Source organism: Mastigoproctus giganteus, chromosome 5 (genome assembly GCF_048544385.1).
Source record: "Mastigoproctus giganteus isolate SK-2022 chromosome 5, ASM4854438v1, whole genome shotgun sequence".
Taxonomy (NCBI): domain Eukaryota; kingdom Metazoa; phylum Arthropoda; class Arachnida; order Uropygi; family Thelyphonidae; genus Mastigoproctus; species Mastigoproctus giganteus.
Genome location: NC_143579.1, coordinates 219500840 through 219527017, shown reverse-complemented (window position 1 = coordinate 219527017; position 26178 = coordinate 219500840). Strand labels below are relative to the sequence as shown.

At 37.5% G+C, this 26178-nt stretch overlaps 1 protein-coding gene across 1 annotated transcript in view; it reads left to right on the top strand.

Annotated features, from left to right (window-relative positions):
- The window catches only part of LOC150086118 (protein OPI10 homolog), a 31492-nt gene extending 11733 nt beyond the window's left edge, over positions 1 to 19759 (top strand). Inside the window, exons 3-4 of the mRNA XM_090373724.1 lie at positions 10989 to 11096; positions 19376 to 19759. Coding sequence (XP_090229850.1) covers positions 10989 to 11096; positions 19376 to 19692 — 425 coding nt within the window. The 3' untranslated portion in view covers positions 19693 to 19759. The remainder of the gene's footprint in view (positions 1 to 10988; positions 11097 to 19375) is intronic.
- Positions 19760 to 26178: the final 6419 nt, after the last annotated feature.

Sequence of the window (26178 nt, the reverse complement as noted above, 5' to 3'; positions counted from 1 at the left end):
TACAAAAACTCTATTCTGACCATTCCTTAAAATCTGTAATTTACATTGATTCCCTCAGCTCAATCAAGGCTTTGTGTAATTCCTCAGATAAAATTCACCCTGTTATAAATGAAATTAGAAGATTATTACTGCAGATTGAAGAATGCCACCAACTGGTTACCTTCTGTTGGACTCTGGCACACTCTGGTATTTTGGGCAATGAACTGGCTGCAAAAGCTGCAAAAATCGAACTATTTTAGATTTAACCAATATCCCTGTTCCAGCATCAGACTATGCATTAATCATTCATGCTGCATGCCTATCAGAATGGACAGCACTCTGTCATTCTCAAACTCATAATCTCTTTCAGATTAAACAGAATCCAAAAATCTGGTACTCCAGTGTCCATACATCAAGGCGAGAAGAAGTAATACTTTCAAGAGCAAGAATAGGTCATACTCACCTGACCCACATTCATTTACTCACAGGAGATGATCCACCAGTGTCCACATTACAAGTCTGTCACTAGCCAGGTCTCCCGAGGCTGTCACCAGGGCTCGGTCCTGGGGCCTTTCTTTTGGTCCATCTTTCTGGACGAGTTCCTTGGGATGGACTTGGGGATGACTCAACCCCTTGCATTTGCTGACGATTTGGTTTTGGTGGTGCATGGTGACACAAGATCTGATCTAGAGGAACGAGCAAATTGCGTACTAACTAAGCTCCAGGATTGGGCAGCCATTCACCGACTAAAGATCTTGGGAGAGAAAACCAAATCTATATTGCTCAAAGGAACACTCCAACTACGAAGACCACCGGTTATCAAAATTGACAACACCTCCATAAGATTATACCCAGAAATCAAGTATTTAGGAATCGTCTTAGATATGAAGTTAAATTTCCATCCTCACTTGAAATACATGTCACAGAAAATAAAACAATACTCGGCCATGATCATCCGTATAAGCCGTGCAGACTGGGGCCTTAAGCGCCGGGCTCTGGCCCTCATCTATAATGCCATATTTGTCCCAATAGCTTGCTATGGAGCCTCAGTATGTTGTACTAGGGCCTCCCTCTACCGAAATCGCCGTAAACTAGACTCCATACAGCGTTCTATGCTCCTTGCCGAAACAAGAGCGTGCCGTATAGTAAGCACCCCAGCTCTACAGGTTCTAGCTGGATGTATACCACTACACCTAGAGGTAATAAGAAGAGGATTGTCTCAACGATTGAAGAAGAGTATTCCCACCGAAACAGCAGGCATCACTCTTAACCTTGATAACAACCCCAAACAGGAAAGGAAGAGAATCTCTGAAATTATGTACTGGACCTGGCAAGAGACATGGGACACCACCAACAAAGGATTGATAACCAAAAAGTTCATTCCCTCTGTGAACCTCATCAGTCCAAAGCCTCCTCCCTGGTACTCACCAGGCCTCCATACTACATTTCTGTTGACAGGCCACGGACCCTTTAAAGCGAAGCTAACATCCCTAGGCATTGAAGATGATCCACTGTGTCACTGCGGGGCTGAAGAAACGTGGGATCACATAATGTATGATTGCCATGAATATGATGAGTTCCGGCTAAGGTTTGCCACTAAAATGCAAGAAAATCCCCGGCATTGTGAGCACCTGGTTATGATGGACGAGCAGCGCTACGCCGCCTTTACAGAGTTTGCGCAGTCTGTCTTCACTGCTAGACGGGTTTGCCACCCAAACACCACCCATTGAAGATCAAAGTAAGAAACTTCCTGGATATAACAGTCCTCTCAGGAGAAGGAAAAAAAAAAAAAAAAAAAACCCTCCCTTCCTTCGTCCCAGGAGTGACAGAACCCACCAGCACAGCTCAGCTGCACTGCCATTAGGCCTCCCTAACCACGCTCCCTTGCATGGTCCTTTGCCTCCACTCCCCAGTGGGAGGGGGAGTTCATCCCTGGTGTCCCCCCCTTTGCCACCCCTATTTTTCACTCTGGTGGGGCATGGGCCTGCTCCACTGACTTGGGGTCATCTTCCCTATAGACCCCGTATCTCTGTCTTTTCCCCCCAGTCTTCAGTCTCCCTCCCCTTCTCTAACTTACAACTAGCATCTGAATCAACTCCAAATTGCTTGAGTCCTACATCCAAAAACTTAACAACATCAAATCGCCCAACTAGTACTTCCTTTGTTTTGGCTGATCCCTATCTATAGCGTTTTTTTTTTTTTTTTTTTAAGGTCCTTGCCACTGAAATCTCAGGAAATTAGGTGGTAGGACCTGCCAGAGTAAATAACTATAATAGTGGTGTACCTGGTCTGCCTCCATGGGGTGGAGTGGGGCAACGTTGGGTTCCATTAGGGGCCCAGCGGCTAAATGACCAGATGAACAACAGTACACGACGCTACACAAATACAAAATCCATATTGACAGTGTTCTGTTTCACACCCACAATGTATAGCATGCGGAGATGGGGGGAACCCCTGGTGCCATTTGACACTAAACACACTCTACACTCTGTCCACGTTGTTATATAAATCTGACTGTTAAACATATTCTCATTGACTGCCTCTATTATAAACAAGACAGAATTTTAACCCTGTAATCACTAGTTAACCTTCATCAACCAATAACTCTAGAGAATGTGATTGGTGACAAGGCTGATACTTCTGAATTTTTCCACTTCCTCGAGCAAACTGGAATTTTTAATATTTTCTGATTAAGGACTTTTCAAACTTTACAAGACTTTCTCTTTTCCTTTTTATAATTAATGAATAGGTGCATTATAGCCAAAGTAGCTTATGCACCATGAAACCCCCACAACAACAAAAACGACCACCTTTGCCTATTAGAGCCTTGAAGTGGTGAAAACCATGTTCATGACAGAAGAGATGGAGGGGTCTGCATATAAAAACTCTGGCATTCCCTCCATCTCTTTTTTTTTTATGCAACATGAGTCGTGGCATTCTGAGAAATACTGCAGAATGCATACTGTTCTCATCTCCACTTATGCCTCTTCTTTTTCTGTGCACAAGACTATCAAGGATGCCATTGATGTTACTGCTAATTGTGGGAGGAATAGTGAGCCTATGGAATCACAAGATTCTAATAGGAAATAGAGAATGTGTTCCCTCCATTCTCCCTCCCACCTCTTCAGGCAACTGTTTGACTCAAGAAGAGAATGGAGAGAGGCAATAATAACAAATGAAAAACCACAGACAGCTAACCACAAGGGCCAGCAAATTTTGAAGCTGGAGCGAAATGGAACAGATAGTGATCTGACTTCATTTCGAGAACAAGAAACTGGCTGTAATTTCAAAAGAATCTGAAAACAGAATAGAATTCAAAAGAACACAGGGAATAACTTAGTTTTCATCTAATATAGCAGCCATAAAAAATAATTCCCCAACTACAAGGGAGTCTGCTCAAGTTGTTCATTCCTTGCTCTCCGAGATGAAAAATGCCGAGGCACATTTTAGCCTCAGCTGCCTTTGTGCCCTTAAACATCCATACCAATACCAATGAAAATTGTCCAGCACAACTCACTTCAACCTAATTCCCAAAACCTTGTCATTCTAAAAGCCATGCGTGGAGAAATACAATTTTAGTACTGGGCAAGATATTAGAATGGAAGTCATAAGAACCCTCAACTTTTTTAAAGAGATTAAAATTAAGTTCGTGAGAATAACCAGAAACAATGAACTTCTCATGGCGACAAACTCGTTATAAGATATTGCAAAAATAACTTAACTTATTCTATGCCCTCTCCAATTCAGGAATTCTTTGTGACACACCTAAAAAACTTAAACCTACCATCTTGATTTTTTATTTGGATATAAATTCATCTAAACAAAAAATTTTGTATACAATTTCAGGAATACAAAATTCCTGAAACTGTATACAAAAATTTAAAAGATCTTAACATCTCTTTTCCTTCTCGATGTCCAGGTGGACCTCGAGAAGGAAGTTTCCTTTAGATTTCACAAATTCTACTAACTCATCTGTGATCTGGGTTTTGCACTTTCCCTCAGGATTTACAGAATTATTAATATTCTTGAACACCTATACTTTAGTTGACCTCCTACAAATGTAAACAATACACAGTAGTCACAAAGTGTTTCACTTGCATAGGCTATGAGCATGCATCTCAATCTTCTAAACTGGAATCTACCTGAGGCCATTGTGTCAAAACAGGACAAATACTTTTGCAGAGTGCCCTGACCTAACCAGTTCTCCTTCCTGCCATAATTGTTTGTGGAGATAGAAACCTCATAACCACTCAGTGCATGATCAGGAATGCCCTGAATATTTGAAAACCCTGGAGGTGGTATGAAATAAAACAGTGTGTGGCTAATACAACTGTATGTAACATCACTCTTAATGTCCTGTTATCATCAGATGTTTGCTCTCTAAAAATAGCTCAACAAAATGCTCAAATTGTCCAAAACTCTAATGGAAAATTTGCATAAACACATTGAGGAAAATTGAGTGGACATTGCTTGTATACAGAAATCTTATTAGTATACAAGGTTTTTCACTGTCCTCTATCTTCCCAGTGTTATACTGCCAGATCATGATGAACCTTGCACAGCTATCTTACTTAATTCAAAATTAGATGTCATGAAAATCAGTGGTCTCTGTCACCAGTATGCAACCTGCACTATCCTCTACCATCTTTCTGCTGTTACTTTTCTGCCCACCCACAGAAGACCATCTCCTTTTCTACATTTCCTAGGAAAAGTTATTGATATTGTTGACTCTTCACATCTCATAATTATGTTGATGCCAACAATAAATTGGCCTTATGGCATTTTACCATCACTGATCACAGAGATTCTCTGTTTGAAGACTTCCTATATGCACCAAATCTCACAGTTCTAAATGAACCAGTCCAGCCTGCTACTCTCAAGTGCCGTAGGAAACTGAAAACAGATCTCACCATAATTTCTTATACATTAGCTTCAAATATTTATAATTTGAAGTATATCTGGACTGTACTCTTAGCATGTTATCTGCTTTTAATACATTCCAGCCTCTGATAGCTTACTTCCAATCCATAATGCAGTACCCTCAGGTATATCAAATGGAAAATTTTTAAAGACCTATAAATTGCAAATTCAGTGATTTCCCATGATTTAGCCTCTCTTCTAAAGATTTATTATCAAAGCTGCCTCTACTGCCACTTGAAGTAGCAGTAGAGGCAGGAGAGGCAGTAGAGGCAGGAGTATGTTTTGAGAACTTTGAAGAAAGTTCTCAAAACATACTCCTATCCCCTTTGTTCTCAAAACATACTCCACTTTTCTTTGTAGATAGGTTCTCTTTGCAAGGGAAGAACTCCAAAGAAGGCAGAGATGCAGATCTCAAACACACTTATCAAGACCTTATAAAATTGGTATAAAAAAGTATTCCTAAAAGAAGTCATTTCTTGGCAATAAGTCATCAAAATTTTTGAAAATAATAATGACCTTTGGTGTCTGATCTATAAACTCACAATAAATAAAATTCATTCTGGAGAAGTATATTGTTCCAACTGATTCGTGGGTGAAACTATCGCTTGGACTGAAACTGTCAATGGCATATTGAATGCACTATTCCCTGAAGATGATCTTTCTGCAGACTTCCCTCTTTAATCCAACTTTCCTATTCATCAACTTGTCCTATTCTTCTCCTGATAATATATCTCTTTTCCTTCTTAATCTGTTTCTGAGTTGGAAGCAGCTGCCAAAAATCAAAACCAATAAATGCCAATAACAAAATCAAAAACAATAAATGCCAATAACAAAATCAAAAACAATAAATTAATAAATAAATCAATAAACAATGATAGACTCTATTTCAGCAAGGGCTGGACCTTATTGAAGTAGGAGTTCAAAAAATTCTTCCAGCTGAAGCCATACATAATGGTAATGTTATATAATAAGTGCCTCAATAAGGCTCACTTTATATAGAGTAGGAAAACTGCACTGGTAAAAATTATTCCAAACTGGGTAAGCACCTGAACAATCCTTGCTCCCTCCGACCCATTGCTCTTCTTTTTTCACTCATTAGTAACCTCATAATCTGCCTTAGCTTGTCTATCCTCCTTTCTGATTTAATTGCAAACTAATTTATATCTACTACAGGTATCTGTTTCACCTGATAATTTATATACATCCTATGCATGTTTTTTTTTTTTTTTTTTATGCCTTGAATTGTATCTTCTTATTTGGTATAAAAAAGCCTAGTAGCTTCTACAATAGCATCCCCGAATGCTTCCCATTTAGAATTTGCTATTGATAACATCATCAGTTGTCCCACAACATAGAATTTAAAATTTGTGTGAGACGCTGTAGTCACCTTTATGAAAGCAAAAACCCTTTCCCTTGCCTTTGACAGTAGTTACATCTTTAAGTAAATCCCACATCAGTACATTGTGATCACTGCCACCTAGTGAGTCTTTTATCTGCAGATTCTGAATACTTGAAGAATCACTGCTGATTAATTGGATCAAAAGTATTGCTTTCTCTTGATGCCTCTCTAATATGCTGGTGTAGTAAACAATCATCCAATAAATCCACAAAAGTCTGGCCACTGTGAGTGACCAACTCACAAGGTCCAGTCAATATCTGTAATATTAAATTCCGCCATTATAAGACATTCTGATTTACTGACCCACACTATTTCTGTACAGTTCATCATACTCATCAGTCATCGGGCCTATAACACACACACACACCCCTACACTTAAATATTGTTTTGCCAGTGTTTATGTCACACCAAACTGATCAACATTGCACTGGCCACCCATGTTGACTGAATGCACCGTCTTGGATTTTATGTGCTTTTTGACTAAGAGCACAACCCCTACTTCCTGCCTTGTCTCTCCTTTCTGTACACATCATACCATATGCAAATTCTGAATCCTTTATATCTGAGTGACACTGTGTCTCTGATATTCCTACAACTTCTGCATTTGATGATTCAATAAGTATTTCAAATGGCATTACCTCACGTGCCCTAAACTGTATACCCTAATAGCGTAAGCCCTATATTCTACTTGCCCTCTTTCCCGCTTGCCCTAAAAGGATATGCTCTACATCCCACTTGCCCTAATCGCATGGCCTTTATTCCATTTACCTTATTCCCACATTTCCATTGTGAGTATGTAACTGTATTTTATTTTTCCTGAGTGATAAAAATATAAAAAAGGACTTAAAAAACATAATGAAAAAAAATAAGCAAACATAACAACAAAATAAAAATACAGTAATAAAAAATTATTGTTTTGTTAATAAACAATTTAATTTTCTTTATGTATAAATGTTTTGATATCAAATAAAGAAATAAACACAAGTTTAAAATACAAATACAAATTATTGAAGTTTAAATTATACTAATCATTTAGTGGAAGAAAGTAACAACTGCTTGCACAAAAGTCTGTAAATCACTCCCTGTTTTGTCCATCTGCTGTTAATTTCATTAATTTCTTATTAATGCCCTCGTATTTGCAATTTTTACGAGGTGTAAGATTCCAACATTTACTAATTCTAGTATACTCTTAAAGTTAGCTTGTTATATTTTTTAAATGGGTAATCATCTTCCATATATTAACATGATGATGTCCTGCAGCTTTATTTAAGGCATAATGCCATTCTTCCACATAATTTAGTCCTAGGACTGAAATTAGCATGATGATTCCATAATGATAGCAGAAAGCAAGCAGTGGGTTCAATCCAATTTGTTTCGAAGTATTTTATATTTCTTACACTTCACACATTCACACTTTTCATATGAAGGATGTTCTGGCGATGAACATTCTCGAATGAACTAGAGAAATCTTGGGAAGGATCCCAAGATTTCTCTACTTCATCTAAAGAAATAAATGCCAATCATTGCGGTACAAGTAAACACATAGGTTGTGTTAGGGTAGCTAAGAATAGGAACAGGTGCGTGTATACTTGCGTGTACACCAATGCTAGGAGTTTGGTAAATAAATTTGATGAATTTGATGTATTGCTCAAAACATCAAAGGCAGATATTGTTGGGATATCAGAGACATGGTGTCACACAGATATAAGGAATGCAGAACTGGAATTTGGGGAGTACAATGTGTACAGAAAGGATAGGAACGGAGAAGGGGTTATGCTATTAGTTAAGAAACACATAAAATCCAAGGAAGTGAAGCCAGTCGACATCGCTGGACACTGCAGTGTCGAGTCAGTTTGGTGTGATATAAGCATTAGGAGATCAAAATTGAGAGTAGGAGTGTGCTATAAGCCTAATGACTCTGATGAGTATAATAAGAAACTGTACAGGGAAATAGAGTGGGCCAGTAAATCAGAGAGTCTTATAATGGGCGATTTTAATTTCCCTGATATTGACTGGAATTTGTGGGTTGGTCATTCACACACTAGCAAGGCTTTTGTGGATTTATTGGATAATTGTTTTCTACATCAGCATGTTCGGGAGGCAACTAGAGGGAGCAATACTCTTGATCTGATTATCAGTAGTGATTCTTCATGCATTAAGAATCTGCAGATAAATGAACCACTAGGTGGCAGTGATCACAGTGTGTTGAGGTGGGATTTACTCAAGGAGGTAACTACCATCAGAGGTAAAGGGAAGGGTTTTTGTTTTCGTAAAGGCGACTACGATGGTCTGAGACAGTATTTAAATTTATACAGTGAGACCAACTGATGATGTTACCAACAGCAAATTCAAAATGGGAAGCATTCAAAGAACTTATCTTGGAAGCTACTAGGCTTTACATACCAACTAAGAAATATTGTTCAAGGTTTAAGCCTAAATGGATGTCAGATGAACTAATGAGACACATGGCAGAGTAGAAAAATGCATGGGATACATATAAATTAATGGGTGACATGGAAGCCTATGATAGGTATAAGCTGGTCTGTAACCAAGTCACAAAGGAGATTAGGCAGGCAAAGGCAGATTATGAGAAATCCTTGGCAAAGGATGCAAAGAAAAACAGAAAAGAGTTCTTTACCTATGTAAACTCTAGAAGGAAAGGGATGAATCAGATTGGTCCACTGGATATTGATGGTTCAACAGTTGTGATCCTGCTCAGGTGGCTATCAAACTAAACGAGTATTTTGCATCTACATTCACACATGAGGAGTTATTCAGGAAGGGGAATGCCAGAGTTGAAGTAAACTCTGGCAGTGAGCTAGATGATTTTGTAATAACTGAGAGGAAAGTGGAGGAGAAATTGTTGAGGATAAACATAAAAAAGGCACCCGGGGTGGATGGGATCTATCCAGTTATATTAAAGGAGGCAGCAAAGGAAGTAAGCAAACCCTTAGCCATAATTATTCTTTGCACTCAGGGGAGGTACCTATAGACTGGAGATGTGCAAATGTGACCCCAATTCATAAAGGAGGATCAAAGGCTGACACAAGTAATTATAGACCTGTGAGTTTAACTTCTGTTCCAGGAAAATTAATGGAGGCACTGGTTAAAGAAGCACTGCAGGATCATCTAGACAAGACTTCAGTTATAGCTCGGACACAGCATGGTTTTGTTAAGGGAAAGTCTTGTCTGACCAATTTGATTGGATACTATGATGCAGTCACAAAAGAACTGGATGGAGGGAATAACTTTGATATTATATATTTGGATCTTAGAAAGCCTTTTGATACTGTTGCACATGGAAGACTGCTGCACAAATTGGAGCAGTGTGGCATTGGAGGCAAATTGCTGCTATGGATAAAGGGATGGTTGAGTGGGAGAAGACTGGGTGCGAGGTTAGCCTGTGCAGACATTGCTCCTTAAAGCTCTTCAAACAGAGAAGTTTTTCCTGATTTATTTTCTGCTTTATTAGTTTAAATTGTCATATTAACTTATTTTCTAGAGTAGCTTTATATTCCTAGTTACGATACTTAGTTTAAAGTTTAACTTAGACAGAGATTTCGTAGATATTACTTAGTATCGGTAACGGTATCAAATCCACGTGTCACAAATTGAACGAGAGGTCTTTTAACCAAATTTAGTCGATTTATTAACCAATTGTTATATCAAATTATCTTCTATAAGCAGATTATAGACTTAGTCAGGATCCTTAGTTTATTCTAAATTGAGATAGCGAGATTTCGAAGCTAATCAATACTTACGAGTCCGTAGAAATACCGTTCGTGAATTCCCGCCATTTTTACACGATAGCATAAGCTTAGTGTAGTATACTGCATAATATAATATTGTCAATTAATCAGTAAATCTATTAATCTTGATAAACTTTATTGTCAATTATATTGTATTTTTAACTCTATAAATATATATAACGACTTAATCGTAACAAATAATTAATACATAACTATAGTGGTACACGTGATACGGAAGTTGTATAAAGGGAACACTAGATACCGAAAAAAAAAAATATATATATATATATATAACATAACTGTTTTGGGATATAACTTAAGGATTTAATTTTTGTTTTAAATTTTATTGAATTAAATTGGAATCATGACTCTGACCAGAGCAGCAAAGCAAAAGGCTCAAGCTAATGGGAGTGCTGTGGTTCAGGGGAGAACTGAGGGGGGCAGTTGCCCTCTGAATCACAGTCTATTAAAATGCACTGTTTGCTTGATGTTTGCGGAGCAGTCGGGTACGGGACATGATACTGCCAAGGGGGATGTCTTTGTGTGTGCACGATGTAAGGAGTGCAAGGAAATCAGGCGACAACTCAGCGTTGTTATGGGCCTTTATGAGACCTTGAAGGACAGGGTGGATGCCCTCGAAGGAAATAAATTGAGGGGCCCATCAAGCTCTCAGCTGCCCACATCAACGCCAGAGCTTGCACTTGGTCATCAGGCAACACAGGGGCAGCCCCCTAGGCAGAATGCGCTGGTCCCGCTGGATTATGACTCTTTAATTTTTGCATTTGTTTATACAAAGAACACTTAGAAATAATGACAATAAAATTGTGAACACAATTTTATTGTCATTATTTCTAAGTGATGCTATGAAATTTTTAATTTCCCAAAGTATGTGTATTGTGCATGATGATATTCATAGTGTGACTTTTTTTTTTTTAAACTAGTATACTTCAGCTGGCCTGATCCAGCTTCACCTCCATCCTGGCAGTTTCTTGGGCATATTTCAAATAACAAACCAAGTGCAATATTCAAGGTTTCCAAGTTAAAATCTAGTATGTATTTGTACTCATTTGCTGTTATATCAGAAAAATTGAAATTTACGTTGCAGAAAATTTAAGTTAATAATTTTATTTTGCCCTCTATTTTTGCATATGCTTATAATTTCATGTTGTGATTTCAGTTCTCAAGTTCAGACTAGGTATAATTATAAAATGAATCATAATAAACACATGTGGGGCATCTCTAAATCACTCTTTCCTTTGAAAATTGTTTATTTTATTTCCAGGTGGTCTACACTTTCAGTACTGCATACAGGTCTGAAGGCCTCATTTTAGGAAGGATGTAGAGTTGCTTGAGCGAGTACAGAGAAGGGCAACAAGATTGGTGAGGGGAACGAAGGGGTCCTCTTACCAAGAAAGGTTTAAATTCTGCAAATTGCAGCCTCTGGAGACTAGGCACCTGCGAGGTGATCTGATTAAGGTGTATCGGGTATATAGGCCTTGAATGGGTTGAGCAGGCCCAATTCTGATGGGATTCTTCCTCTTGTTCAAATTACGAACCTGATGGGGCATAAAAATTCAAATTGAGGAAAGAGAATTGTAGAACAGATGTGTGGAAATTTGCCTTTAGCCAGCAAGTAGTTGATTGCTGGAACAAACTTTCATTTGGCATTGTGGAAGTTGATAGCTTAAATAAATTCAAGGAGGAACTGAACAAACTTTTAGAGGGAGTGGATGTGTGAAATGTTTTTTTTTTTTTTTTTTTGGCTGATGCTACACTACATAGGCTTGCTTTATTGCATCATATGCCTCTACTACTCAAGAGCAACATTTTCATGGTATGCTTAACTGCTTTTATTTTTCAGGCACTTATTTAATTTTTCCATGGTAACTACATCTGACAGGTCAGCATTTCTTCATCAGCTTAGAATATGGCATGGCATCCAATGACATAAATAGAAGGCTAGACGTGTACACCAGCATGACATATACTGAAGTGAACTTAAATTGTGCTGCTGAGAGGGGTGGGGGAGATTTGCTGGAGACTAGGCACCAGCGAGGTGATCTGATAGAGGTGTATAAAGCCTTGAATGGTTTAAGCATGCTCAATGCTGATGGGATTCTTCCTCTAGCTCAGAATAATCACCTGAGAGGGCATAAATTCAAATTGAGGAAAGACAGATGTAGGATAGACGTGCGGAAATTTGCCTTTAGCCAGCGGGTGGTTGGTTGGTGGAACAGACTTCCATCCCTTGTGGTGGAGGTTGATAGCCTAAATAAGTTTAAGGCTCAGCTGGACAGGTATTTTGAACGAACAGAGGGGTGAAGTGGAAGTGGTTGTTTTTTTTTTTTTTTTTTGGCTGATGCTGCATAATCTTGCTTTCTTGCATCAAATGCCTCTACTAATGCTAATGCTAATCATGTCTTGGAGCACAAGAGGACTACTGCTGAGAACAACTTTGCACATTTTGCTATTGCAAAGCATTAGTGGTGTGAGCAGCGCATTAGTCTTAATTTCCATTTTAAAACTGATTTTAAATCTTTACTTTTTAAAACTGTTCTCATTTCTTAGCTCATTAGCCTAATTTTTTTTCTAGACCTTGTTGCAGCATAGCTTCATTACTGTCACCATGCCAACCTTTGTATCTGCAAACTTTCATCATATATCATTATACCCTCATCAATATCATTAATAAATACAGAAAACAATAATGGGCCCAGCACCAAACTCTGTGGGACTCCACTAATAACATTAATTAGTGACAAAGAGAAGTGTCCATTGATAACCACTCTCTGTCTTCTCCCATTCAGCCATCCCCTTATACCATAGCAGTAACTTTCCTGTAATTCCACACTGCCCCAATTTGTACAGCAATCTTTTATGTGCAATGGTATCAAAAGCTTTCTGAAATACAACTACAGTTGAACTCGTTTATAACGAGTTTCACTGGACCACAATATGTGCTCACTATATCTGAGTACTCGTTATACCTGGGTTAGATGATTTGGAACAATAAAAGTGTAGGAACCAGAAGCAAACGTGAATTGCAAACTGTAAAAGATTTTAATCTTCATATGGAAATTATTTTTGGCCCTAAAAAGGGCTGATTGTTTCAAAAAGTGATTATCCAATTTTCAGGAATGAATGTAGGGTCATTTGACTGGTCTTCTTCTGTTTTTGTCTCAACTTTATTCTGATCAGACTTAAGGCACTGAATACCTCTGCATCAGTATCGTCTGTAGCTTCGAAAGAATACGGACAGTTCTCTACACTGTCAACAGCTGCTCCATATGATGGAGGCTGAATGGAGTTTTCTTCATCTACTTCTTCTTTACTTTCTTCACCTGCTACTCAGATAGTTTCTACGATGTCTTCTGTTGTAAGAGCTCTCGGAGTTACGACATCATCACCTGTCTCCCAACTGTCGACGTTTAGAAGTTGATTCAAATACTCTGGACTCCTTTTTTGCAACCACTCAGATAACGCAATGTGACCTTCCTCACCAGTAACATTACCTTGCTTTGACTGAAATCCAGCCTTCTTGAAACAGTTTTGAATGCAATTTTGTGAAACGCATTCCCACGAGAACTCAGATTTTCGTTTCAATTCCCTTGTCTATTCTATCAATGAGCAAAAGGACCAAATTGCAACGAACCTGAGCTTTGAAACTTCCGATCACACCTTGATCCATTGGTTGTAGCACTGCTGTAATGTTTGGAGGCAAAAAACAAGCATTATGTGACTTAGACTGTCGACTTTCTGTGGATGTGCACGACAGTTATCTACAACAAGTATAATTTTGCGTTTTTCTTACGAAGATCTTTGTCCCACTTTTTGAGGTAATCTGTGAAAATATCTGAAGTCATCCAAGCTTTTCTGTTTGACGTATAGGCCACTGGAAGTTGCTTCACATTCATGAAGCATCTTGGTTTGGCAGACTTTCCAATCACTTACAGACAGATAAAAGACACCATTTATCTGTCCCAGACATATTCACACAGATAACTACTCTAAGTCTATTCTTCAACAACTTTCCTCCAATGCATGTTTTTTTGCCATAGAATTTCAAAGTTTGGTCAGGAGTAACATTATAGAAAATTCCAGCTTCATCCATATTGTAGATGTCATTGTCACTGTAGCCTTGAGAATGAAGTGGCCACACATTGCTCATCCACTTAGATATTATCTCTATGTTCACTGCAGATGCTCCTCCACTGATTTTGAAATTCTTAAAACAGTTAAGCCACCCATCTCAGCAACAAAATCCTGCATAGTTGAAAAGCCATGCAAATTCTTCTGCTTTAGCCTTTAAGATTGGTCCACTTACGGAAAACTGGCATTTCTTTGTGCAGTGAACCATTTCAGCAGAGCTTGATCAACGTCATCCTTGAGTCTCTTTGCATTTGTTACGTTGTCATCGCAGGCCTTCAACATTGCGTCTCTTTTTCCAGTGTTGAAACAATAGACGAAGAAAGTCTGTACTTCTTTCATATCTCTATGTTCTTCTGACCAGTCTGCAGTTCTTCAACAATTTTTGCTTTTTCCTTCACCGATAATGCTTTCCTCTTCGACATTTTCGGGCTCCGAGATTGAAACCAAGTTCCACCTACTATCCTTTAGAAGTGAGAATACAGTTCGTCCTTAAAAGGACAGTGTATAAAAATTTCTGCGAAATCCATTGTCTGAAATGATCAGCATCAAAGCAGTGAATGCATCTAAGCTCTCTGGAGGTCTGCTTTTATTTATTCAGCAGCGGCCATCGATTGGTCATCAGAAAAGAAGTGGGGATGTGTTTTACAGCTCGCTGATTGATTTGCCAATGACCAATAGCTAGCTGCTGCAGAGTAGGTAAAAGCAGACCTCTAGAGAGCTTAGAAGCATTCGCTGCTTTGATGTTGATCATTCAAGACAGCGGATATCACAGACAATTTTATAAACTTTCTTTTGAAGGACAAGTAGAAACTTTCTTCTCATTTCTAAAGGATGACAAGAAGCACTTGGTTTGCTGCACATGGTGGTATGTTCCCTCATTATATCCAGGATGTGCTCATTATATCTGAATTGAATGCTATGTTTTTAAATGAGACCAAACAAAATATCTCAGTTTACTCTTTGTGTACGGGAAGTTGTTGTAAGCAGGCTCATTATAAACAAGTTCAACTGTATATGATATCAAAATTATTTTTTCTGCACTATTGTCTAGATCAGTAGTGGCCAACGTAATTTGTGATACGATCTACTTTTTTCCTTCAAAATGTGCCACGATCTATCATCTCAAAAATTTCATTGCACAAGGTGCACAAATAGAGGGATGACTGTATATTTAAAATTCGTCATGATCGACCGAAATTAAATCCGCGATCGACTGGTAGATCGTGAGCGACTCGTTGGCCACCCCTGGTCTAGATGATCCTAATTACTTCTTTAACCAGTGACTCCATTATTTTCTTTGGAACAGAAGTTAAACTAACAGGTCTGTAATTACTCGTGTCACCCCTTGATCTCCCTTTGTGAATTGGGTTTACGTTCACACATCTCCAGCCCACAGGCATCTCCCCTGAATCCAATAGCTGCTCTCATAGTTATAGCTAAGAGTTTTACCTCCTTTAATACAGTTGGATATATCCCATCCACCCCAAGTGTCTTTTTTATGTTTAACTTTAAAAATTTCTCTTCCACTTTCATGTCAGTTATCACAAAATTGTTTAGCTCCCTGTTAATGTTTGATAAACTTCTTGCACACCCCTCCCTGAAGAATTCCTCATGTGTGAATGTATATGCAAAATACCTATTAAGCCTGTCAGCAACCTGAGCAAGATATCAATGGTTAAACCATTTACATCATGGACCAGTTTAAGTGATTCAGCCCCTTCCTCCTACTGTTAATATAATAAAGAAGACTTTGCTCCTTTTCTTTGCCTGAGAATTCTCGTAATCTGAATTGGCTTGCTGAACCTCCCTTGTGACTTGATTGCAGACTAGTTTATATCTACCATAGCCTTTACAAAAGCAAAAACCCTTTTCCTTACCCTTGATGGTACATCTTTAAGTAAATCCCACATCGGTACACTTTGATCACTTCTACATAGTGGTTCTTTTAACTTTAGATTCATAATGCATAAAGAATCACTGCTAATAATCAGATCAAAAGCATTACACACATACACACACTCTCTCTCTCTCTCTCTCTCTCTCTCTCTCTCTCTCTCTCTCTCTCTCTCTCTCTCTCTCTCTCTCTCACACACACACACACACTCTCTCTCTCTCTCTCTCACACACACACTCTCTCTCTCTCTCTCTCTCTCTCTCTCTCTCTCACACACACACACACACACACACACACACACACACACACACACACACACACACACACACACACACACTCACTCACTCACTCACTCACTCACTCACTCACTCACACACACACCCAGTAATGTGTGCTAACCCAAGCACGGTACTAAGTACTATAGGTTCTAATACCTCTCATGTTTGTGGTTCACATAAAAAAAAAAAAAAAATTATAGGTAGGATTTCCAGTCAGTGGAAGAAGATCAATAATATAACGGAGGAAAAGAGTGGGGGGGAGAACTGAACTATGAAAAAAACGAGCATTAATGGAGAATTTAGAACATAGAGCTATCTACTATCATTCACAGGGAGAAGAAAATCTAGGTAGTCATAGATTCTTTTTCACGAACAATAGGACAAAATTGAGCCTTTGAAGGAATGAAGTTAACTAAGGGGTTTTTTTTTTTTTTTTTGAACTATTTAAAAATTATTTGGAGATCAGCTTTTAAGGAGTTGGTAGTGGATATTACTGAAGTAAAAGCTGTTTATGCAGATCAAGGTTTCTCAAACTTGGAAGGTGGAATGTATTGTGCCATCATTGGCAAAACTACGGATAGCATTTGCAATAAGTGGAAGGAGATCATTAATATACAAGAGGAATATAGTGAGAGAAAGAACAACAAAACCTTGGGAAATGCAACCATTAGTGCAGAAGTTAAGACAACTGAGAAACTTTATGAGAAACACAACAAAAGCTTTAGGAATCTCAGGTGTAATTGCTTGAGTTTCACCAAACATTTCTGTTGAATTTGTCCAAAAACAAGTAACAGAAGTCAGTGTATCACCAGTGGATCGACAATTATTGATCAGAGAAGCGTTTGAGATAGTTTAAAATTTATTAGTTGATTGATTTTTCTCTTACTTTGAAAAGAGTAGAAATGAATCCAATGGAAAGACAACTGGAAGTGTGAGATTTGTCACTTTTTTTAGGAACTGGATGTATATGAGCAAATTTCTAAATAGTTAATAACACACCAGTGGAATAAGAAAGTGGAGAAATGCCATTAGGATGTGGAACTATCTTGGCACCAAGATTTTTCAGAATTCTAACATCCTTCTGTCAAAAAATAACAGGTGGCATTGAGTGCAGTGTATTGGGTATGGTAGGAGATGGCTTACCAAGATCATCAATACAAGAGTTAGAAGAAAAGTAGGAAATACTAGTAAGTCAGCTTTATCTTTAGTTGAGGATGTAGTAGAGTTGGAAGTATAGATGGACAGAGGTTGAAGTCATCAGCTTTGGCAGAAGACCAGAGTGCTCGACTACCATTTGGATAAGTAGCTAGTTTGAAATTGAAGTTGGATTGATTAATAATTGTTTTACAATTGTTGCGGGCTTTAGTATCAGCAGAAAATGAAGCTGGAGATTTGAATACAAGCCAGTTGCAATATGCTACATTCTTATCTTTAGCATTTAGCATTATTTGAGGCATACGATGCAAGAAAGCAAGCTTATGCAGCATCAGCCAAAAAAAAAAAAAAAGAAAAACCTCCCATTTCACCCATCCATTCACTCCAAATGCCTGTCTAAAAGTAAAAAAAAAGTAAAGTGCAGCCATTATCAACCCACTGCAGGGTGGAAGCCTCCTCAACAATTCATGCTGAGGGAAATGGACCATAATCTGCCACGCTGGTCCAGTGCGGGTTGGCAGATCGACCGTATTCAGCAGTCAGGGGCTTGAACCCCGGTCTACTCAAAGAGCGTGTGCTACTGCACTCCCGCTCCTGCCCACTCGGCTACGGAGGAAATGCCTGTCTAGCTCAACCTTAAATTTATTTAAGCTATCAACTTCCACAACAAGAGAAGAAGTCTGTTCCAGAAATCAACTACCCACTGGCTAAAGGCAAATTTCTGCACATCTATTCTACAACCTTCTTTCCTCAATTTGAATCTATGCTTCCCCCCCCTCAGGTTTGTAATCTGAGCAAGAGGAAAAATCCCATCGTTAAGCTTGCTCAACCCGTTCAAAGCCTTATACATCTCAATCAGATTACCTCGCAAGTGCCTAGTCTCCAGGTGCTGCAATTTGCAGAACTTAATCCTTTCTTGGTAAGAGCACTCCTTTGTTCCCCTCACCAATCTTGTTGCCGTTTTTTGTACTCATTCTACCAACTCTACATCCGTCCTAAAATGAGGCCTCCAGACCTGTACACAGTATTCAAGGTGTGGCCTGACCATTGCCTTGTATCTTGAGCACCCTTAATACATTTATTGGAAAACTAGAGTTTAGATAAATGTCTAAAGATTTTGGGTGTAATATAGGATATAGGATTTCATCCATATAAGAATAATTTCACTGACTTGTTCTGTATAAACAATAGAATCAGAAGATTTAAAACAATAATCCAAACAAAGAAGAGTAGAAATTATTTAAAATGAGGCTGAGAATGGCCACGAGAGAGAGACTCCATTGGAGAAGAAACCATCGCTAAGTTGTGATGGTCTCCTCTGAGGTGGTATATCCCAAGTTTGAAAAAAGCTTCCAAAAAAAAAAAAAAAGAAAAACCTCCCATTTCACCCATCCATTCACTCCAAATGCCTGTCTAAAAGTAAAAAAAAAGTAAAGTGCAGTAAATTTTATTCACTATCTGTTAAAGGAAAGGCATGTAAAGCCACCAATTTTTGAAACTTAAAAGTAGTCTTATAGTTTGATTGCTATAGCTAATTGTATTTCTTCATGCTTTTGGATAAAATTGCATTTGATTAAAATATCCAGAATTTTTGCGTGTGAGAAGCCATATAGGTCAGAACTGAGGTGAGGCTTCCAGCCTCCTTGTTTCTTTTTAAATGAGAGGGTTTTTTTTTTCTATATTATGTGTAAATTACATTAAAGGTGATTTTTATTATCTACCATACATATTTTATAAATTCATTGCAGTGTTTGTATTGTTTATAAATGTTTATTTTAGAGCATATTTTTTTGTTATAAGTATGTTTATTTTATTATTATTATTTATTTTTTTTTTTTTCTGTTTTCCCTAGATACATCCTTATCAACTCCCTTTTCTCTCCAGCCTATTTCACATGTTGCTCAAATTGGGATCTCAGTAGAACCTTTGGCTCAAATAGAATTGCAAACTCCTAATACTGCTAGTGCAGCTTCAACAGCGGGGACAGTTATTGAATTTACAAATAAAATGCTTGAAAATGTTTTTAATTATGTTTCATCATTTGCAGTAACACAAGCCCAAATGACACCAAAGCCGAATGAAAGTTTTGTACCACTAAGTGTTTTTCAAACGTGGTATACTAATTTTCAGAGAAAGCTTCAACAGAATCCTAACTTTTGGAAAGGCTAAAGAAAAAGAATGCTCTTGATAAAATAAAATAAAAATCTGTGCTTTGCTCTGTGCCTTGTGATTTAAACAACTAATTTTAATCCAGAATTTTTTTTATAAATATTTCTTAAGGAATTATTATTTAGAAATGCTCTTTTTAACTGTTATGGGAAAAATAGAGTTCATTCTATTGAAAGTCTGTTATCTTTCTTCTCCCTCCTTTCTCATTACATTAAATTATGGTGATAGATTAAAGCTGTTTATTGATTCAATAAAAATATTATACTTTGCTTAACCTAAGTAAATGAAATTATGATAAAAAGTGAAAATAAAGGGGGAAAATTAATTGTTGTAAATCCTAATAAAATTTAATTTATAAATATATTTATGTAAATAGATATAATTTTTATGCTGAATGCAAAATGATGTACAACCATAGTACATAATGCTGTATTCTTCTTATCAACTTGTGACTGTTATCCAGAAAAAAAGTTATCACCATATTCAGCTTTGCTCCTAACATTGTTGTTTACATCTGCTATTGTATAAATGTAATCAGTAGTATTGGAATAAGATTCCATAATCAAGAATATTACCATAGTTGTTTCTGTGTTCCTTGTGTTGATTATAGCAGGCTTTCTATTGCCTTTTTGTTTGTGCATCGTTTAAATTAAATGAAATTGGATTGCAGCTGATTTTAATATATTTTAATTTCTGTATTTTCATAATATACTTTCCTGTACAAAGTTAATATCTTCTCCCAGTTCTTTTCTGCAAATGCATTATTAGTGACATATCTAATTTAAGCCATTAGTTCTATTTAGGAGTAGTTTCATTAAAATCCATGATTTTTATTATGATGATGCAATATGATATGTTTATTACCATCATAATCTCTAGCATTGCTAATATTGTAATTCAGTTATTTAAATTGTGATGTTTTTGTAGCTGAATATTTTGAGAGAGCAAAATTAATTTGAATGCCACTGGAACAGTATATACAAACATTTTATTTATTTAGAAATACATATAATATTCAATACAGTTAGAATATAAGCATAAAAATAATACAGATTTTGTACTGCTTTTATTGTATCACATTTTTCATAAGGTAACAGTTTCTCCCTCATAAAGTAAACCTCTCCCCCTAAAAATAAAACAAGGCAAATTTTTTTTTTTACTAAAGCAAAAGTTTATAACTTTATTCACTCATAAATATAAATGTAGTATATCAAAAAATAAATAAATAACTGGTAACTCCTGATTATGAACAACATTCATTCTTGAGTAGTTCATGAATTGTAAATAATTTTTTCCATACATGTAATTATATAATGGGATAATACATGCCAAAAAAAAAAAAGTATCTTTACAGTATTGTTGATTAATTTTGCTGCATTCTTTATTTGCACGAAATGTGAAATGTTTGCAGACCTGTGTAGAACAAGACATGATCTAGCCAAGGAGGATGTCTTTGTGTGTGCAGAGACTGTGAAGAAATTAGGCACCAGCATTCTGATGAGCATCTATGAGAATTTGAGGTGTAGGGTAAACGCCTTCAAAGAAATTAATATGAGGGGCCCATCAAGCTCTCAGCTGCCCAATTCAATGCCAGAGTTCACTCCTGTGCATCAGGCAACACAGCGGCAATCTCCAAGGCAGAATGCACTGGTCACACAGGAACTAGTTATCTCTATTCTCAGGGAGACGGGGAATATATTATGCAAAAAGGATAGGTGGAACTGGACCAGGGCATGTCTGCCAGGGGCAAAAGTTGATGATGTTGCAGGGCAGATATCATCTTTTAAGGGCACAAAAGGTGATATTGTTGTACCCGTTGGCACTAATGACCTTAAGAGTAAGAGATCTGCAGATTTACATAACAAGTACAGGTCAGTGCTGGAAAAAAGTCACAAGTTGGGGTTAAATTTGAAAGTGTCTACAATTCTACCCAGACACAATGGGGGGGAGGGGGGGAAGAGATGAGAGCCTTGTCAATCAATTCAGCCCTGGAGTGATTGTGCAAGGCTCACAGGGTAGAATTTTTTTCAGTGTGATCTGTGCTTGCTAACAGGAGAGACTGCTTCTGCAGGGATGGGATACACTTAAATAGAAAGGATGCAAGAATATTTGCTGATGCTATCAAGGCAGTGAACTGCTAGATTAGGGGATTCACAGACTAAAAGATTAACGGTAGCCGCAGGCAGAGGCAAAAGTGATTCTTGCACTGCTTCTGTTGTAATGAGCAGCAGCCTAGAGAGCAATTTGCCGGGGACTTCAAGAGCTGCTGGGAGTCAAGATGGAACAAGTAAATACATCGGCTGTGTTAGGGTAACTAACAGTAAGAACAAGTGCATGTATACTTGCATGTACACTAATGCTAGAAGTAAAGTAAATAAAATTGATGAATTTGAAGTTCTGATCAAGACATTAAAGGCAGATATTGTTGGGATATCAGAGACATATTGGAATTTGGGGAGTACAGTGTGTACAGAAAGGACAGACAGGGTAGGAAAGAAGGTGTTATGCTCCTTCCTAAGAAATCCTAAGAAAGTGCATCCAGTTGACATGGGTGGACAGTGCAATGTTGAGTCTGTTGCAAAGAAGAGAAAATGAGAGGAGTATGTTATAGGCCTAATGATTCTGATGAGTACAATGAACAGTTGTGCAGAGAAATAGAATGGGCCAGTAAATCAGAATGTCTTATAATGGGGGATTTTAACTTTCCTGATATTGACTGGAACTTGTAGGTTGGTCACTCACACACTGGTAAGGCTTTTGTGGATTTATTGGAGGATTGTTTTCTACAGCAACATGTTTGAGGGGCAACCAGAGGAAGTAATACCCTTTATCTCATTATCAGCAGTGATCATTCATGCATTAAGAATTTGCAGATGAAGGAACCACTAGGTGACAGTGATCACAGTGTACTGATGTGGGAGTTACTTAAAAATGTAACTACCATCGAGGCTAAAGGGAAGGGCTTTTGCTTTCGTAAAGGTGACTACAGGATCTCAGACAGTTTTTAAATTCTGTACAATGGGATCAACTGATGATGTTGCCAACATGGAATTCTAAATGGGAAGCCTTCGGGAACTTAATTTTGGAGGCTACTAGGCTTTTCATTCCAACTAAGAAATACTGTTCAAGGTTTAGGCCTAAATGATGTCAGATGAATTAATGAGGCTCGTGGCAGAGAAAAAAAATGTATGGGATGCATATATAAAGTATCAGGTGACACAGAAGCCTATGGCAGATATAAGCTAGTCTGTAATCAAGTCACAAAGGAAGTTAGGCAGGCGAAGGCAGATTACGAGAAATCTTTGGCAAAGGATGCAAAGAGGATAGGCTATTGATGACCACACTCAGGTAGCTTGTAAACTGAATGGGTATTTTGCATCTACATTCACACATGAGGAGTTATACAATGAGGGGAGTGCTAGAAGTTTATCAAACTCTAACAGGGAGCTAAGTAATTTTGTAATAACTGAGAGCAAAGTGGAGGAGAAATTGTTGAAGTTAAACATAAAAAAGGCACCTGGGGTAGATGAAATCTATCCAGTTATAATGAAGGAGGCAGCAAGGAAAGTAAGCAAACCCTTAGCCATAATTATGAGAGCAGGGGAGGTCCCCATGGACTGGAGATGTGCAAATGTATCCCCCAATTGACAAAGGGAGTTCAAAGGGTGACACAAATAATTATAGACCTGTTAGTTTAACTTCTGTTCTGGAGAAAATAATGGAGTCACTGGTTAAAGAGGTGATACAGGATCACCTAGACAAGACAGCAGTAATAGTTCAGACACAGTATGTGGTCTGAACTATAATGTGGTCACAAAGGAAAATGGATGCAAAAAATAATTTTGATATCGTATACAGTACTTGGATTTCAGGATAGTGTTTGATACTGTTGCACATGGAAGACTGCTGTACAAATTGGAGCAGTGTGGCATTAAGGGCAATTTACTCCAATGGATAAAGGGATAATGGATAAAGGGACGGCAGAGAGTGGCAATAAATGGACACTACGTGGACTAATGTTATTAGTGGAGTTCCCCAGGGTTCGGTACTGGGCCCGTTGTTGTTTTGTGTATTTATCAATGATATTGATGAAGATATATCAAGCTTAATGTCCAAGTTTGCAGATTGGCAGGGTTGTTAATGATAGTAAAGACAGTATGCTACTGCAACAGGATCTAGAAAAGTTAGGCAGATGGGCTGAGAAGTGGCAACTGACGTTTAACATTGACAAATGCAAAGTACTCCATATGGGTAGCAATAACCCAAGAGAAATGTACCAACTGTGTGGTACTACACTCAGAGAGGTGGAGAATGAAAAAGACCTAGGGGTAATTGTGCAGTCAGATATGAAGTTCTCTGAGCAGTGCAGACAGACTGCCAGAGCATGTTATAGAGTTGTATCAAGATAAATAGGAATTTTGCTAGCAGAGACAAGGAGGTGATTATCCCTTTGTATAAGGCAATGGTCAGGCCGGCCACACCTTCAGTACTGTATACAGGTCTGGAGGCCTCATTTTAGGAAGGATGTAAAGTTGCTAGAATGAGTACAGAGAAGGGCAACAAGATTGGTGAAAGGAACAAAGGTGTGTGCTTACAAAGAAAGGCTTAAATCCTGCACGTTGCAGCATCTGGAGGCTAGGCACCTGTGAGGTGATCTGATCGAGGTGTGTAAGACCTTGAATGGTTTGAGCAGGCTCAATGCTGACGGGATACTTCCACTTGCTCTTGCTCAGAATAAGAACTTAAGGGGGCATAGATTCAAATTGAGAAAAGACAGTTGTAGAATAGATGTGCGGAAGTTGTAGAATAGATGTGCCAGTGGGTAGTTGATTGCTGGAACAGACTTCCATCTGTTGTTGTGGAAGTTGATAGCTTAAATAAATTTAAGGCTGAACTAGACAAACATTTGGAGTGACCGGATGGATGAAATGGGAAGGGGCGGTTTTTTTTTTTGGCTGATGCTGTATAAGCTTGCTTTCTTGTATCATATGCCTCAACTAATGCTAATTTAATACAGATTTTTTATGTTGAGCAAATATTTTTTTAAATACAGTATAATTATATATCATACTAAAAACTAAAGGTTCAGTAGTTGCGCCTCCGTAGCCAGGTAGGAAGGGGCAGCAGTGCGTAGTACACGCTTCTTGATTAGACCGGGGTTCGAGCCCGTCACCACCAAATATGGAGGATGCGGAAAGGTCAGGGAATGACCACCGCATTTCCCGGAGCAATATGGCCTTAGTTGCTAATGCTCCTAAAAACCAAATAACAAACAAACAAAGGTTCAGTATTATCTTATGCAATGATAACATAGACATTGCAACTGATAATAGGTTTCATTTTGAAATAAATTTTCTTGCTCCATGGTAGCTGGATTTAAGGGTTTCTGTATATATTATTTTATTTTTATTTTTTTGAATTTATTTCTTTTCTATAATGTCCTGACTCTATTAATGATATACAATAAATATAGAGAAACTTTCTTTTTCAAGATAAACAAAAAATTAAAATACCATTACAGCACTACTAATTTTATATTTAAAACAAATGTGCCATGTTATTTTCTACAGTATTATAATGTATGCACAGCACATTAAATACATTAATATTGTAAATAATTCATTCTCATTCATTCAAAAGTCAGCTGGACTTATGGGAGGAGGGAAACACATAGGTTGTCTATTTCCTTTTCTCTTATTAATTTTTTTTTCTTATTATTATTTATTATTTATTTATTTATTTTTTTTTTTTTTTTTTTGGCTAGTGCAGCATAAGCCATAGGCTTCCTTGCACCATGTGGCCATTGCTAATACTAATACTCATTCATTTCACCTTCAGGTAACTGCTTAATCAGAATTGCAAAATCAAGAAAAAGTTGTGAGACAGCTTTGAACTTCATAAGCAAAATATTTGCTCATGAAAATTTAATTCTTGTTATGTGATTGATAAATTGGATTATATAATTCATGAATTAGAAAATTATTATTCCTACAATTAAATGATGGCTTTGACTTTTAAATGCAAACCTATCCTCTCTCCTCATCATGTATCCCTCACTCTCTCAGTTTGAAAATAATAGTTTCTGCTATGGTCATTGACTGCTATTGCATGATAACAATACTGTTGTCATTTGTTAGCTGATTGGTTACACTTGGTCAAAATGACCATCAAACCCTCTTGAACCCTGATATAAGATTCAAATATAAAGGATTTAAGCTGCAAATAACATTGTACATACATTTATAGACACCTTTTAAGTGAGACAGTCATAACTATTATAGTTTCCAATGACTGTATCTGCAGGGATTATAATTTAAATTCTAAGGATCTGTTTTAAATATGACAAAAGCTGCTTCTTAATAAGCATAATGTGTTAGTCACAAAATATAAATGAGAATAAATATAAACCTCAGTGATTGGAAATGGTAATTCTTTATGTATATTTTCCCTTCAGTTATTCCTGACATCTAGTGAAACTTTTTTTCT